Below are 17532 nucleotides of genomic sequence, written 5' to 3'. Positions count from 1 at the left end.
TTCTTACCATTCAAGGTGATCATGTTCCGAGGATTATGGAACACAGCTTTTCTTTTGTTATTTGAATGAAGCCTTGTCTCACAATCTAGATTGACAGGAATGTTGCCATCAGAGTTTCCATACAGTATGGCTTGGTAGTTTTGTATCGTGTGTTCATTGGCACAGAAACAAGGAGCAAAAGATAGTGCTGTTGTCAAGAGCAGCGCTGATCCATGTATTAACTAGAAGAAATAAAAATAGTATGTAATGAGAAAATGAGAATACTTCTCAAATCAAAAAGTTTGAGGACATAATTTTTTTTTTTTTTTTTTTAATGATAGTGGGGATTTTAGCCAAGGCCTCACTCATACTAGGCAAGGGCTCTACCATTGAGCTATACCCCCACCCTCAGCCTGAGGACAGACTTTTTACATCACTGATTTTGGAAGTGCGTGCATGGGGATAAGAATCAAACAGGAAAAATAAATAAATACCTAACCAACCTGCTTATAAAAGCATCGGATGTGGTTCTTAGATTAAAATATAAAGTATATTCTAATTGAATCCTACAAAATAAATTGAATATGTTTGTCTATAAGCCATGCACATTGGAGTGATTAGAAAAGGAGAAAGAAATTGGGTGTCATGTTAATTGGTATTTACTTTGAAATGCTTTTTGGTTTCTATTCAATAATTTGCACTTTGTATGAATTTAATTAGATGCTATGTGCCCCAGGTTGTATTTCAGATGAAAATGGGAGGTTTTTGGCAATCAACAGTTGTACAATTTTATCAAATTGCTTTAACTAAAATAGACAAAATGTTCATTTGTATGAAGAGCAAAATTGAAAGCATTTCATCATTAGGATGATGAAGTTTCAAAGCATGGAAGTTGTTGTCCATGTCCTTTTTGTAGTCTAAGAAATTATTGAAATAAATGCAAGAAAGTCTTCTCAAGATAGCACCATGTAGAAAGAAATGGGTAACCAACCATATGTGCATGCATGTTAGCCCTTCCAAGAATCACTTAAAGCTCCCTGGGTTATTTTAAAATTAGCTTTGTCAATCTAATAAACGAAAGGAAAGCGTATTACCCATGCCAGAAAATGGAGAACCTCCAGGGAGCTGTTCAGCATAAAATAGTTGAATAAATAAATACCTTCTATGTTGTTTAATCTGAATAGAGGTGAATTCAGTTGACGAATATCAAAGAGGGGAAATGTGGGAAAGAGCTGTAATGAAGCTATTCCTTTCTGTGGAGGACCAAATATAATTAGTTGCAAATGAAATTTTTACCACTTACAAATGTGAAATTGCTCAGTGTCACCAACAGTTGCTTTTTCTTGAATACTTCATATTTCACCTTATAGTGAACTCCCCAGATGAGAAGTGTGTGGATGGCATTTGAGCAAGTCTTGCATTGCTCAGGTATTTAAGAAGCAGTCTTATTTTTAATGATAGGGGATACTGATATTTAAAATGGTGCTTATGGATGTTAAGAGATGATGTCTTTAGAAGTGAAGGTAGCATGCTATCCACTCACTTTTGTGACTTGTAACAGATAATTAGTGCCTGAGGATATCACTTGCTTAAATCTGAGAAATATGGATAGCAAGTAAATGACTTGAATAAAATATGTATTCTAGAAATAGTAAATAAAGACTGAATTAAAAATACACAGAGGAAGGGAACTTTTTCTTTTCTTTATTACTGATAACATTTGTTTACAAATCTGTATTTTGTAAACACTTTCATGTCCCATGTCCCATTTGACTCTTGTGACAGACTATACTAAATAGGTCTTATTCTGCTCTTTATCCATTGGAAAACTGAGGCTCTGAGAGATGAAATGATTTGCCCAAGGTCAGTCATGTAACTGGTAGCTGGCTGGCCACATAGCTCCACCTACTTTTGCTAAATTTTTCCTTTAGATTTTGCCCTCTCAATCAGTTCAGATGTGTAACTTTTTCTACTTTATTTTAACCATTTAGAGCAAATGATTGGTTTAGGGCTTGGGGGCACGAGAGGATTACTTTCTGAATGTTTATGCAATATCTGATTCATGATTATTATTTGTCCTATAGGTATGTTACAATTTGATGATTAGTGAAAGTCAAATGTAATTTTTAAAACTTTGTTCTTATGTCTAATAATTGGGCAGAGCATGTTCTCATGGATTAAGGAACATATAGGTAGCTATCCCAGGAAGCTTTAGGAAGTAAGGGGCTTGATCAGAAATAACTAATGCCTTGATAGATATACTACGTTATTTTATCACCTGTGTCCATGACTTGGCAGAGACTATCTGGAAAAGATACATGGGGGAGGGGGAGGGAGTGTGGGCAGTAGGGGTAAAGAAGCAGCTGGAAATACTTAGAATCCATAATGAGATAATTAAGACTAATTAGATGGGCCTGTAGGCAGAAAGCAGCCCATTAAGTCCAGATCTGGTTTTAATAACTTACCTGGTTTTGAGGGTAGACAGTCCAGAGCACCCCAGGGAATGACATGCTCCAGGGTGATACTTGCTGGGTAGTTGCAGTCGTCTGCACTGGGCAGTGTGTATTTCCTCCAGGAACTTAACATTCTGGTTCCCTAGGGAGCAGAATTTCAGGAAGCCTCACTTTTCTCATCTATTAAATGGAAATATCTACCTTGAAAAGTTGTTGTCTTGTGATTTAAATAAGATGAAGGTACATGAAACAACCTAGAGCAATGCCTGGCACAAAGCAAGTACTTAGTAAGGGCCAACCCAGAAGGACATTTACCCAGAGGCAGAAGCACTGACTGCCACTCCGACTCCAGAGTGAGGCATCTCCACCGCGCCAAGGCTTCTACTCTGCCCTCTGTAGCTGGGGTTGTTTCCTACAGAGGCAGAGAACTGAGGACACTTTCTGATGGATACTGAAATATCCATTTCTGTCTGAGGGTACAAGTCATTTCAGAGATGACTAGAATTGTAGTCACTAGAGAGGGAAACTGGAATGAAGGCCAGTTCTGGACTACCTTCAAGGACCAGCTGAGCACACTTCTCCACAGTCTTGCTAATAATAGACTTCAGAATTTAAGAGTGGTGCCCTAGGAAGCAGTGGGAAGCTGCACGTGCACCCGGACCTGCAAAAGCCACAGACTCCTCCAGATCACCCATGGCACGTGGCTTTGAGTGAATTGGCTTCACCACTGCCTCTGTGTCTCCTTGTTTGCCCCTTGTAATTTTTTTTAGTTTGGACCAGATCTTCATCTGTCAGTTTCCTAATACTGCGGTAACAAAATACTGCAATTTAGTGACTTAAACGATACCTAAGTACTGTTTTACAGTTCTTGAGGTCAGATGTCCAAGTGGGACTCAGTGAGCTCAAATCAAGGTATTAGCAAAAGGATTGCTCCTGCCTGGAGACTGGAGGGAAGAGCCTTTTATAGCTTCTAGAGGGCATCTGCTTTCCTTGGCTGGTCATGGACCAGCAACATCAGGCGTGTCTTCCTCAGGCTGCCATCTTTGTGGTTCTCCCATTTAATGCTTCTCTCCCACTTTTAAGGACCCCTATAACCTTGAACTCGCTTGGATACCCTGAATAATTTTCTACTTTAGAATCAGTGGGTCAGCAGCCTCAACTTGCCTTCATAGCATTAAACTTCCCGAGTAACCATCTCTGAGGGTTACTCTGCCTACCAAACTGACACGTCAGCAGTGCCAAAGTGTTTCACACAGATTTTATTATACAGTGAATCCTAGGTAACTGCTGATAATTATCATAATTATTTCCATTACTTGCTTTTCCTTGCCAGATTCCACAGATCCCTGTAATCTAGCTGCCATTTGTCACTCAAGTTTGAAGAAATGGGAAGTTTCATTGTTCATCACATTTAAAATGGAAAGGGAGAGAAAATTCAGATTTTTGTTGTTGTGGGATTTACTATTGTTTTAGATTCTGATGCCAAAATCCACCCTTTTAAATGTGTACTTTAGTGGTATTGTATCTAGAATATTGCAAAGTTGTGCAACAATTACCTCATGCAATTACAGAACATTTTCATCACCCCAAAAAGAAACCTTGTACCTTTACATAGTCATTCCTATTTCTCCCTCCCCATCCCCTGAATGCCACTAATTGCTTTCTATCTCTGTGGATCTGCCCTATACTGGACATTTATTATTAATGAAATCATACAGTATGTGGCCTTAGTGTCTGTCTTTGACTTAGCATGTTTTCTAGGTTCATCCGTTTTAGTGCACATTGGTAGTGAGTCCCTTTGTATGACTGAATAATATTCCCTTGTATGGCTGTCCCACATTTTGCTTTTCATTCATCAGTTTGGATAAGCAGTTTAGATTTTTATTGTTTCCAACTTTTTGGGTATTATGAAGTCATGAATATATGCTTTCGGTTCTTTTTAGAGTAGAACTGCTGAGACAAATGGCAATTCTGATGCTTTGATAACTGCCAAACTTTTCCACAGTAGCTATACCAGTCTATGGTCCCACCACTTGAGGTTTTAATTATGCAAAATGATGAATGAAATGTCCTACAAATAAAATGTCTGTTCACCAAAGTACTAAAAGGTTCACTGTTCTGTTTTAATGTGACATATCTCAAGAAAAAAATGTTTGCAACTTATAAAAGCCAGTAGAGATGAATACTTTTAGTTTTGCCTGAAAGCCAAATAATTTTTCATTTATTTTTATGGGTTACTCGGAACTTATAATGTTATGTTAGTATTTACTTTTCAATGAAAATATGAGTCTGAAATTAACACTATATCTTCAAATCATATTGATTTCTGGGCCCTTGTTTCATTAGAAAAAGAATTAGCTTCAATTATGATTCATGAGTTATCACATACACATTTGGCATACTAAATATATGACTATATATTTGAATATGAAGTTACAAGGAAGCTCATATTTTCTCCTTTTGCATCAGGAACAATAAATGACATCTCTATGGTAATACAAATGAGGAAAAAAATCTTTAATAGATTTTGTATAAAGTTTTTTGTGTGATATAAACAAAAACAGCCAGTTCTCCAACTTAGATGATAAGTACATCAAATCCCAGTAACAGAGGAACAGTGATAACTGAAACATGAGCATTGTGGTAGTCGAGGTACAGTTTCTTCTGCTCTCCACCTCAAACTCCTGTGGTGGGGCCGGGTCCATTTACCTCACCAGAACCAAACTGACTGTTCCTGGCCCTGTTCGGACTTCATGCGGGTCAAAACTCAGGATTGTGTGGTTCTGAGTTCAGTCCACACCTCTGGCACCTTGCACCCCATCAGAGATTCAAGGGAAAAGCATGAGCTTTGGTGAAGCAGCCCTGCCTGGGGCTCCCAGCCCACTGACATGTACAGCTGGAGATGATAGGCAAGCCATTGAACTCTGTTAAGCCTCTCTGTTCACCATATAGTGAAGGAGATCCTGCAGCTCCATAGGATTGTGGTGACCATTTATGACTTGCACCAGTGCAATAGAATGAGCCACATAAATATTTTTCAAAAAATTCAGTACCAAATCTATTGCATGCACATAATAAGCACTCAGGAACTAACTCCTGTTATTTAGTCACACCAAAAGTATTTCTTGAGTGCCAGGTGCCTTTCTAGGCACTGGGAATACAACCATGATCAAAATAACCTGAGTTCCTTCCCCCAAGAAGCTTATATTCTAATAGGAAAGACGAACAAGAAATGCATAAATGTGTAGATTAGCAGTCCCAGTAAGTCCCATAAGAAAAGTAAGGTCGTTTATGGGATTAAAGAGTTGTGGGGGAATGGATGTTGGTCAAGAAAGGCCTTTCAGAGGAAGTGACTTTCAGAGGGACTTGCTGCTCACATTGCTGCTGCCTTTCATGGTGTCTAATTTCTTGTGTTCCTGATATCCATTTGCCTCAAAATCTGGCTGGAGAAAGGGGTGAGGCCAGGAAGTCCTTTGATCAGTAATTCAGAATATTAAGTGAGGGGTTGAGATGTTAAAGCTCTGAATTGTCTTTGTTGTGAATAAACATCTTAACCTTGGAAAAGAAAAAGCTTTTTTGGAGAAGCTTTCCCAAGGAAAGCTCACATTCTCTGCTCACTTCATTCAATTACCAGTCATCTCTCTAAGTCCAGTTAAATGTAGGGCAACAAAAAATGCTGATGGTTGTTGTTTATGAAGTGTCGGCAAAGCAGAGTGCCACATGTGTTGTCATTGAGTCCTCATGACCAGCTTTATGCAGTAAATATCTTGTCTCTTCATCACAAACAAGGATGCAAAGGCCCAGACAGCTAATGGAGGCAGAGCCAGGATCAAGCTTCGATAGACCTGCCCATTTCCAGCAGCCTTATCTACTTTCAGTGATTATTATGACTGTTCTCATTAATAACTCCACATTTAGAAAGCACTTTATCTTATGAGATTGTGTGGGTTAAATATAATGTATATGTGTGTTATGCAATTAGGACTCAATCTTGTCTACTTCAGCTATTTGTGTACTATTCTGTATCAGTATTAAGAAAATAAGGACTTTAATACTAGTGCCATCACTACTATTCATTGAGCATCTTCTCTTTTTCATGTTTTATAGCAATTAATTTTCACCACAACCCTCAAAGATGGGTATTTTTATTTATATTTGATAGATAAGGAAATTGAGGTTCAGTCATTAGTAAAATGTCCAAAGTTAAACAGTCTGTGGAGGAATCAGACACCTGGGCCTGTTGACTGCAGAAGCCTGCATCATTCTCTTTCACAGAGAAACACAAAGAGACAGAGTCTCAGCTCTCTCAAAGCTAAGTCCCAGATACTATCCAGGTAGGCTGATAGTGATAACTTACATATATACGCACAGATTTTATCTTGGTGTGAATGAGGTGGTTGGAGATCAAAGCTGAGGCCTCATGCATGCTAGGCAAGCCTCTACCTCTGAGCTGCACCCCCTGCCCATAAATTTTAACTTCCTTAATCCCCTTAGGAACCCTGATCAAATGGTGACAGTATAATGGAGGTGACATTACAGTGTAGGTGGTATTAGATATATTCTTAAATGCTCGGAAATCAAGGAACTCTGTGCTATAATAAAGAGTCAGCTTGAGGTAGAGTATGTGCTCAGCATGCCCAGGGCCTTGAAAATTTAAGCAGAGAATGTGAGCTTTCCTTGGGAAAGCTTCTCCAAAAAAGTTTTTATTTTTCCAAGGTGTTCATCTTCAGATAAATGGATAAAGAAAATGTGATGTATATATACACAGTGGAATTTTATTTAGTCGTCAAGAAAAATGAAATTATGGCATTCATGGGAAAATGGGTGGAACTAGAACCATCATGTTAAGCAAAATAAGTTAAAACTCAGAAGGTGAGGGGTCATATGTTTTCTTTCATATGCAGAAACTAGAGGGGGGAAAACAAAGGAAAGGTAGGGATGGATGTCCTAAAAATCAAAGGGAAATCAGTAAAGGAAAGGGACCAAAGGGTGGGAGGTGTGTGGGGGGGGGAGTACTGGAGAGTGATATTGGCCAAATTATGTTGTTAGATTGTGTGCATGTATAAATACATAACAACAGATCCCATCATTATCACAACTGTATGCACCAATCAAAAATGTGGGGGTGGGGGAGAAGAGGCCAAATGCCACGGAAATCCAAAAGAAGAAGGGGGAGTTCTTGCAAAGGTACTGGGTAGAGCTTAACTTGGACATTGAGAAGCTGTCACTTGATGTAGGCCTTGACAAATAAGAACAGCTTCCATATAGATCTAATGTCATCACCACTGGATAGAGGACATTTTACCTAAGAGGTCTCTCACTTGGCCACAGAGCCAGTTGACAGAGCAGGGATTTTCATGTGGTCTACCTTGATACCTGTTCAGAACAACACATTAGGGAAGACTTCTTGGCCTGTTGACACCTCATAGGAAAGCTCAGTGCCTGGTTCTGTTGGACTCATGAAACAAAGTATGTAAAGTTGAAGGGAAGAGAGAAGTCCTAAAAGATCGGGTCATTTAGATGAGCCACTTCTAAAGAGTCAAAGGATCCTGCCATGGATCACTTGTGTTTGTGGCCTTGACAGTTTCCTTGCCTGTAAAATAATGTGGAGAGTAGTATTGCTCAAATGTTGCAGGCATCTGAATCACCTGGAAAGCTTGTTAGAACAAAACTACTGATCTGGGATGGAATCTGGAAATTGGCTCCTAACAAGTCCCCAGGTGATGTTCGTGGTCTTGATCAAGCACCGTAGTGAGGATCACTGGTCTTGTCTAAGATCTTGGATCCTCACTCATGCCCCAGGTCCATCCTCTCCTACACCATCACCTGCGGAAAGCCCGGGCCATATGTCCACCCCCAGCTATGTCATTCTCCCTAACAAGACACTCACCTCTCTCTCTGCCTGTTTCTTCACTAGTAAAGTGGGGCTTGTGGTTCACTGTGGCCTGGGACAAATGAGGGAACTCAGTCTCATTTAGAAGAAACTGTTTTTGAAAAGAAACTATATAAATTATTACTTGTGCATATCCATGGGTGAAGTAAAGATTCTGTTTTGGCAGAATCCTTGAGAAAACTACAGTCTACCTTTGAAGTGAAAAATTAATAGGAAATCTCTCTTTTTCCTCTTGTCTTTATGTAAAGGAAGCTTAGTGTAAGAAGATGTGTGCCCTCGATGCATGTATTTAAAATCCACAATGATCCCCAAGGGGCCCCATCCTTTTTTGGCAGATTAAAATTTCCCCCACCATCTATTTAATAAATTAAATTTTTAAAAGCACATAAATAAAAAAGAATAATAACTTAGAGCTATCTATCTGGGCATCTGAGTCTATGAGCCCTGTAGGGCCTTGGCACCCAAAAAGAAGGGGGAGAAAAGACCCTTGTCTCTGAGGCCTTCCTTGAAGCATCAGGGAAGCTCTGGGGGCCCCAGAAGCTAAAGAGCTGAAATGCCTGGGGCATGAGTCTGTTCAATCCAATAAAGAGCCAGTAAAAAAAAAAAAAAATAGATAGTAAGTAATGTTGCTATTTCATTTGGTGCAAAAGAGAAGGCAAAACACCAGAATATTCAATGAGCCAAAGCACAAAATGTGGCATGGATGTGAATGCAGGCTGACCTCTTCTCGGGAACATTTCTAAGCCTGAGTGGAGCACTCAGTGTGAGGCTAATGTACAATAGCCTGCATTTTAAACCATGGTGACCCTTTTGTTTCTCTAATAGGCGAAGATGAGGATGAATTTGAGAATTTCATGCTGCCTCTCACAGTCTCTTTTGAAACAGTATTACAGATATTCAACAACAACTTCAAACAAGAAGATGTAAAGGTGAGTTTATTTCTCAACGTGAAGAAAGACAATTCTGACCTTTCTAGAATATCTGGATCCAGAAAGGGGCTTGCGTATCTATCTATGTGCTCTATGCTCCTCAGACCTGCATCTGTATGCATGGGTCAGTGTTCCCAAATGCAAGTGTCTTTGGATCATACTTTTCGTGTAAGACTTTTTTTAGTTTTTTATAAAAATGGACTCTGAGTTCAGTGAATGGTTTTGGACGGTCTGTTCAGGATTGGATGGCGCAGACTTGTCTCTTATGGCAGTTACTCTCTTTAATAGAACATTTCTCCTGGGTCCACACACCACTTTAAACATCTCGATGCCTTCATCTACTCTGCACTTTACATTTCAACTTACCCATATGGAGAAATGCACAAATACACACATGCTAAAACATTACATCTCTAAATATTTTTTTAAACCAGAATTTATATAAATCAAGACTTTATTAAATGGCTAGGCATATATGTATAAATAGGAGCTGGTCTTGAAGTATTGCATTCTTAAACTGAACAAAGTGATTAGGATAACTGATAGCTAAATAAGGTTTTTATGTGCCTGTGGGAGCCATATTAGGATTGATTTGACAAGTCAGTTCAGCTGTGGCAACAGTCATAATATCTAAGACAACATTATGTTTTATTAGTAAAATCCTTAAGTGTAGCAAGCTGTTTGTGACAAAACAGCCCCATATTTTAACGTGGGGGATGGGAAGCACAGCTCTGTAAATAGAAATAGTATCTCTTGAAATTATAATGTAGCAAGTCTATATTAAATAGATTGACACTGATTATTATTTTTAAAAAACTAATAAGTGCACTCTGGAGAATATAAGCACCTTCATTGCTGAGGCTGAGTCATATTTTATTATTTGAAATGCATTGGAATATTCACCACCTTTTGCATGATGGCTCCTCTTCACACACACACAAAATTAACAGGTCAAATAAAAAAAACAGTGGCCTTTGATGCTATATGTATAATTCTCCTGCCAAAAAATAATTAGCCAAATGCTGTATGTACCTTTTAATTTTAAATGGAGTTTTTTAAATAAATGCTTATCAAGCTGTCATAGTTATAAAATTTTAATACCAAAAAAATTACAGATTTTCTTATATTTTTGCTGAAATTCTTTTTTCAGTTTCCACTGTATTTAACTGTATTTTTTAGATGTCTTCCAAATATCTTTACTGACCAACAAAGTCCTTGAAGCTTTAAGGTGGTCATTGCTGCCCTTTATCAAAAAGAGGCAGTGAGGCTCAAAAACACCATCTTTATAAAAATTATATTTGTCTCATTTGAAGATTTCATTATGTTTGAAGCCTGGTTTGATGTAATTCCATCTAGTTTGATAGAAACCATCTTCCTAGAGTCATTTTTAATGGAGTTCCAGTGATATATCCCTAAACCAGCAAGTTCTTAACGACCCTGGAAAGTGACTGCTTGATTACACTTTAACGGTATTTGCAAATAAAATCACAAGTAATTAAGGGGAAATCTCCAGGCTTTTGAGCAAGTTTGATGCATGATAACTGCCTGATTCAGCTTCATCTAGAGTAATGCTGTGTAGGCAACAGCTACTGAGATCAATAGCAACGTAATGATAGTGGCAGAATTAAGTGAGTAACCTGAGAACTGTGCCTCAGAATGCATGCAGCTGCCACGAACCAAGGCCACACAGTGCACTCCGTGCTTCCGTCCTAAATGTTCATCAAAAGACGCCCTGCAGGAAAATGGAGTTAGATGCTCTTTATTGCTGATCGTGTCTCTTGCCACATTTATCAGGGAAATTGGATTAGCAGTTGGCAGCTGCAGGTAGACAAGATTCTGCAGTGATTAAATATGCAGCTTGGCTGCATTTGTTGTGACAGACCTTTAGTAAATTCTACTGTAAGCACCATCTGTCTAATTTGTATAAAGAAACTTGGTGCTTTAAGCCACCGATAAAGAACTAAATCTGTTGCTTTATCATAAACAAAACTTTTGCACTAAATGCTTTTAAATGTAATTTATTAGGTTAAGGCTATTTTTCTATCATGATGAATAAATAATACATGCAAAAGTGCTTTCAGGTACTTCATTTTGCAAGTACTAGAGATAAAAACAGTTCTGTTTTGTTCTTCAATAAAGCATTTAGTATTCCAATCCACAGGAGGTGATGCTGTTAAAATATCTCTATGAAAATGCCTCAGGACTGCCAAATTCATTTAATTTGCAACCCTTACCAGGATTTTCTAACTCCCTATTTATAGATATTTTGCAAATGTAGATTCCGGGATAAACTTAAACATTAAGGACCTGTGTTGCCAAATTGAAATATCGTTGTGAGGAAAGAAAATGCTAGAAAACTCTTAAATTTATAGTTTTGTTTTCCTACTTAGTCCTAATAAAATTGAAGAGAACATTGAATTTTTGTCTTGAGTTTCTTCTCTCCAAAGTAAAGGGGGAAATACTGTAACAAACCCTGGCCCTGGAGTATTATCCCCCAAAATGCCATTTTTCCCCTGTAACTTTCCCTATCTTAGAACCAACTCAAGTCTATTACTTCCCAGATTCACGCATCATTTTTGATTTGGCCATGACGTCATCAGTTTTAAGGAAAATGAATGAAAACTTCGCAGAGGTAGAGGAGCAGTTAAATAGAAACCTGCTATCTTTAGTCCCTTCGTAAAAACTCCACAATGTTAAATTATTTAAAATCCTTGATTTTCAGCATGCGCACATTAAAAGTTTTCGCACTAAGTGCCAAATGTTGCAAACAGCACTTTAACAGAATGATTTTGCTTTGATCCCTGTAGCAGTTCCTGAATAATTTATCACAGGTTATTGCCTTAATTCTGGAGAGGGATAGAGCAATAAAGGCAGATGAAAACACTCCAGTTGAAACACCTTGGGGCCTGCTCGTTCCTCTGACACGGCTCTTTTGTTGGAACTATTTAGAGGTTATTAAGATGTGTCTCCAGAATTAAGAGTGTGCTGTAAGGATGAAGACAGCCATCTTAATTCTAAAGACAAAGCACAATGACCCTTCACCTTCCTTTTCTTTGTTGTTATTATATGGTAGAATTATGAGGATAATATTATAGCTGCCCCCAGTAGTGCCACTACAGTAAAGGGTCTGTCAGACTTTCCATTAGAAACCCTGTTTTGGGGGTCAGGGTGGAAGGAGCCGCGGTTCAGCTGTTTCCCAGCCCATCCGTCTCACGCTTGGCACACAGACAACCGTTCACCATGCAGTGGACTGAAGCGCTCAGCGGTTTCTCTTGAGCTATTGAAAAAGGAAGCCATAGGGTTAGATCGCCAGGCTTGCCCCGCTTCACACACTGCCTCACTAGAAATGCAGAAGCCTCTCGCTTCACAGATCAGTCTTAGTGATGACCAGCCACAGGAGAAAGGCAACTTTTAAAATGGACCTCTTTGTCCTGTTTTAAATGAGATGGTAAGTTGTGGTTCCTCTTCCCCTAAATTTCAACCAGATGACCCCTCACTCTCCAATTCTTCCGTAGCCCAGAATTGAGCTCCTAGTTAACTCTTCCCTATCTCATTCCAGAGCTAGGGAGAAAATACCCTTTTAGTATTGTTTAGCTGTGTAGACTCTTACAGCACTCTGTGCTGCTTAGAGATAAAAGGTACTGTTTGACTCTAAGAAATCTATTTCTTATTAACTTTAATACTGTACTTTCCTGCTCAGTTAAATCTATTTAAAACTTACATGTAGTTATTATATGCTTCCTCTGTTCTGTAGCAACATTTTCTAAAATGAAACATTGATACCATTTCATGGCCAGTGCATTTAAAAAAAAAACCTATGGTTTTGAGTTAATTAGAGTACTTCTGTTAACTTGGCATCTTTTAAGAAAAATATGATAAAAATTAACCATTTTTATAAAATGATGATAGTTTAAAATATTAAAGCTCTTTGTACTTAGGTATAAAGAAAGCAGGATTCATGGTTCTTGGTAACTAATTTAGAGTTGAGTGGTGGGTCTTTTGTATGTCAGTGGAAGCTTTTTGTAAGTGTAGCCTGTAATGTATAAGTGTATGTAGTAAAAACAGCAAAATGGCCAACTTGACGGTGGCAGAGGCCCACAGAGAATCCCTGGACTGCACATACCGCAGCCGGAACAGAACTGTTCCAAGAAGGCTTCTTAGAAGATGCGCTCTGTTCTGGAGGCTGTCAGAAATGTGCAGAGCCGAGACAGAGAGCGGAACAGTTCCAGGGGTGAAGAAAGGCTGCATCCCAGCAGAATGCTGAAAAGCAGCAGTGGGTCGTGCACAGCACCTACAAGGAGGCCAGTCAGGTGCAGAAAAACAGGATGGGGGATGAAGAGAAAAGGAGCAGGTCATTGCCTTCAAGGCACAGTATTTTTCCGCTTCAGAACTTGGGCCTTCCATACACCGTTGGACAGTAGAAAGTGCATGTTCTTATGGACAACATCCAGGTATGTTGAGTCAGCTCTTAGGAAGAGTAGGGGGCAGGAGGAGATGCCAGAGACTTGTGACAGTTGAACTGTCACTTGCTCCCTTGAAGTGCTCTTCAGTCCTTCAGATGACAGTTGGGATCTACTGCCTCCTTAATGATCATTTTAACTCCTTCCTGAACATGAGTCTCATTTATTATCAGAGTATGAAGAAAAAGAGAAATCTGATAAAAAGAAAAGTTTAGAGGCCATTTTCTGGCCGTTTTTTCCTGAAACAGTATCTTCAGAAGTCACGATTGCATATCTCAATTATCCCACCCCCTTGTTCTGCAATTATGTTTATTTGTGCTCTTTGTTCTGACATTCTAGCATCTGTTCATGGGTTTCTTTTTCTCTTCCCAAGCATCATCCTAAGGACAGCTTAATTAAGAGTCCAGGATACAAGTCAGATCTCTTTTATTCAAGAGAAGGTCTTTCTTTCTTCTCCTTTTTTACTTTTTTTTTTCTCTTTTTTTTTTTTACTCCCCCTATAAAACTGAATACTGAGGACCATTTGCTGTGTTTCACACTCTTGCTGAGGCATTTTACAAGATTATTCCTCAGAGTTTGTTAGAGGCATTGTTTGCCCCTCTTATAGATGAGAAATCTGAGACAGATAAATTGACTAGCAATTAAGAATTAAGTGAACCTAGGATTTAAAAGTCTCATGACATTGACTGTAAAGCTCTTCCTTACTTGAGGTCTGTGACTGCCATTCTGGTTGTGTCATAGTACCAGTAGGTCACTTAGCCAGTTTTATTTTGTCCTAAGTTATTAAACATTTTTTAGGAATCTTTAAATATCAGTACGTTTCCAGGGTAGACTCTAAATTGTATAGTGAGAATGATTTTATGCAGGCCAGTGTTAAGAGTTGCTATTATTAAATAATGTCTAGACCCTGTACATATCAGTTTTGTGAAATAATCAATCTTGGTCACTCCCCGCATCCCCAAATTTGGCAGTATCCAAACAAAATATGTTAAGAATCTAAATGACTCTAAGCTTCTAGAATTGTGACGTAGCTCAGTTTATAAGAAGCAAAGTAGAACTGGTTAGCAGATTGATGATCTGTTTGTTTAAAGAGTCTATGGTTTTCTATAGAAAGGGACCTGAACGAGACATTTTAGCTAATGAATCAAAATCAGATATGTGGTCATTATTGCCTGATTATTACTCCATCTGCTCTGCACTAACGTGAAAATCAATTACTGTGTCTCTTTCCCACTGACAGCGTATGTTGATCGGGCTGGCAAGAGATCTTCGAGGGATTGCCTTTGCACTGAACACAAAGACCAGCTACACCATGCTGTTTGACTGGATGTATCCTTATTACACTGTGACAATACCAGCTCTGTGCACAGAGGGATGCCAGGCCCCTCGCTTTCGTTTAATAGTATGGCACAGTAGGGAAGAGGAAACAAAGCTAAATGAACTAATGTGTAATCAGCTAAAAATTACAGCACAGTGGCAGTGTGCAGATAACTGAGCACAGCGTTCGGAGACCCAACTCAGAGAGGTCAATTTTTTGGTGCCATTAAATATTGACAACTTAAAAATCGCTTCCCCCTGTGATTGTTTATGTTGGGGGTACAGGGAAAACCTGACTGGCATCTTGACTTGGGATCAGGGGATCCTGCCATTGGTCATTGTTGAGCAGATTTGAATATCTACTCATCTCAACGAGCAAGGCTGACAGGCCTTAATTCATCACGCCACAGTTCTTCATCCCGAAGAAAATTTTAATGGACATGAAAAGAGAAGGAAGTCAGTAGTCAGGATTTGTCATTTGGGGTAAAATTTGAATTTGCCATGGCTAAGGTTCAGTACAGACAGGGAAGAAGTCTCCCATAGAAGTGCCCATCACGTGCAAGGAGGCAGAGCACAGGCTTTGGTGCCAGATGGACAAGGCTGCAAATCCAGCCCCTCCTTGACTGTGTGAACCTGGCCAAGTCATTTCTCTTCAAGACCTAGTTTCATCATCTAAAAACAGGGGATTATGCAGTGTCGAGGCTTACTGTGACCATTAAAATATGTAATGCTTTTTCTGAAATGTCTGGCATATATAATCACTAGTCATAAATAGTTATCAACATTTTAACAGTGGGTACAAATCATCTTTGATCCTAATAGGAAGTGACAACTTCTAGAGTAAGTGTAAGTAATGGCTTCATTCCTTTTAAACTTGTAATCTTCAGAGCACATGAGAAAAAATTCTAGTTTAAAGCTAAGCAGCTTCTTAAGTCACACTTTGATTTGCTTTGAAAGGTCAAACCTTTCTTACCCTTTCTTTCCTTCATAAATTGCAAAAGAAACTTCTAAAGGCTCTCATCAACTGCCGTGTCATAGTTAAGGCCAAAAGCATAACCAGCAGGGGAGATGGGCATGTTCAAGAGAACTCTGTACGTTATCAAATATTTAAACACTAATTTTAGTATACACTCGTATTTTTTTAAATTTTTTTTTGGTTGTTGATATACCTTTATATATTTATATGTGGTGCTGAGAATCAAACCCAGTGCCTCATACATGCCAGGCAAGTGCACTACCACTGAGCCACAGCCACAGCCCCTACACTACTTCTCAGATTTATGTGCTCAGGAAAGGTTTAGAGGTAAGATTTTTCCATGTCTCTGGAGAATCAGATATGTCATTTACCTAAGCATATAACGTACATGTGTGGAGATTGTAAGTTCTAACATGGAAAGGTATAAGTCCTCTGATTTTAAAGGTCAAACTTCACTGACCTACATACCCTTTCTGTTTCTTCAAACAGAAACATCAGCTCTCAAAGTCAAAACTTTTCATTTATATTGAAAATTACCCAAGTCCAGTCTGGGCACTCTGGTATCGATAGTTCTCTTGAAGCTCAGCAGTTGGCATTTTACCTCTCTTCAGCAGTTTTAGCTAACATTTGAGGTCAAGAACCACCCCCCACACCCAGTACCAAAGGATCAAATTAGTTCTCCATTTCTTAACTCCTTTCTTTCCACACCTAGCTGAAATGAAACTTTTGTCCAGCAGATGGCAGAATATAGCAAATGGAAAATCTTAGGACTTACTGTTCATTTTGAGCTAGAAACCATTGTCTCCTCCATTTGACCATAGATGTTGACGTTATTAGGGTCAGGGGCGGAGGGCGAAGTGTCAGTTATGCAGGAGTCTGTGTTAGATTGCCAAATGCAGTGGTTTGGTACTGGCCTTGCTTATAATAATTGAGTTTCTGTGGCAAATCAGCTTCCTTGGGAAAAGGCCAAAGGCTTTTCATAATTGTATTGACAACGAAATGAATATGATAAATGGTGTTCATTCAGTTGAGACAAGATTTATAGTTTTCCTTTGGGCAAGGGATGAAGAGCAAATATTTATAATAATAGTAAAATTTGTTTAAAAGTTACATTATTTGATAATTCAAAAGGCTTTATTAAAATATTTCGAAACACTTTAAGCAGTTTCAGGTGATAAAGTACAGATTCTTTCCAAAGTATTCAGTAATGCAAAAATGAATAAGTATATGATAAAAAAAAAACATGGATATGAAAGTCATTTATTCTTCCTGAAATATTGATATGTCAAACCGTCAGTGATGATTCCCACATTACTGCTGGGGAAGTTTATTTGCCTTTTATCCCCATAAATGTGTATTCTTTAATATGTTATACAATCCTTAGCATGCAGAAGAAACATTCCTATAAGAGCACATGTCATCTTAAAGTCAAAATGCATTTTATTTATGACAATTATTTGATAAAATGCTATTTTAGTGGTTAGCTATTTAATTCAAAAACATTTCTACAAACACTGACTGCATT

At 38.6% G+C, this 17532-nt stretch overlaps 1 protein-coding gene across 1 annotated transcript in view; it reads left to right on the top strand.

The window, feature by feature from the left end:
* Ranbp17 (RAN binding protein 17) overlaps window positions 1–17532 on the top strand; it is a 296032-nt gene that overhangs the window by 210852 nt on the left and 67648 nt on the right. Inside the window, exons 19-20 of the mRNA XM_027938663.2 lie at window positions 9151–9254; window positions 14955–15043. Of these exons, the coding sequence (XP_027794464.2) occupies window positions 9151–9254; window positions 14955–15043 (193 nt within the window). The remainder of the gene's footprint in view (window positions 1–9150; window positions 9255–14954; window positions 15044–17532) is intronic.

This window comes from Marmota flaviventris, chromosome 5 (assembly GCF_047511675.1).
Source record: "Marmota flaviventris isolate mMarFla1 chromosome 5, mMarFla1.hap1, whole genome shotgun sequence".
Lineage (NCBI taxonomy): Eukaryota > Metazoa > Chordata > Mammalia > Rodentia > Sciuridae > Marmota > Marmota flaviventris.
Note: the sequence above shows the minus strand (reverse complement) of the source record. Positions and strands in the feature narration are given on the sequence as shown.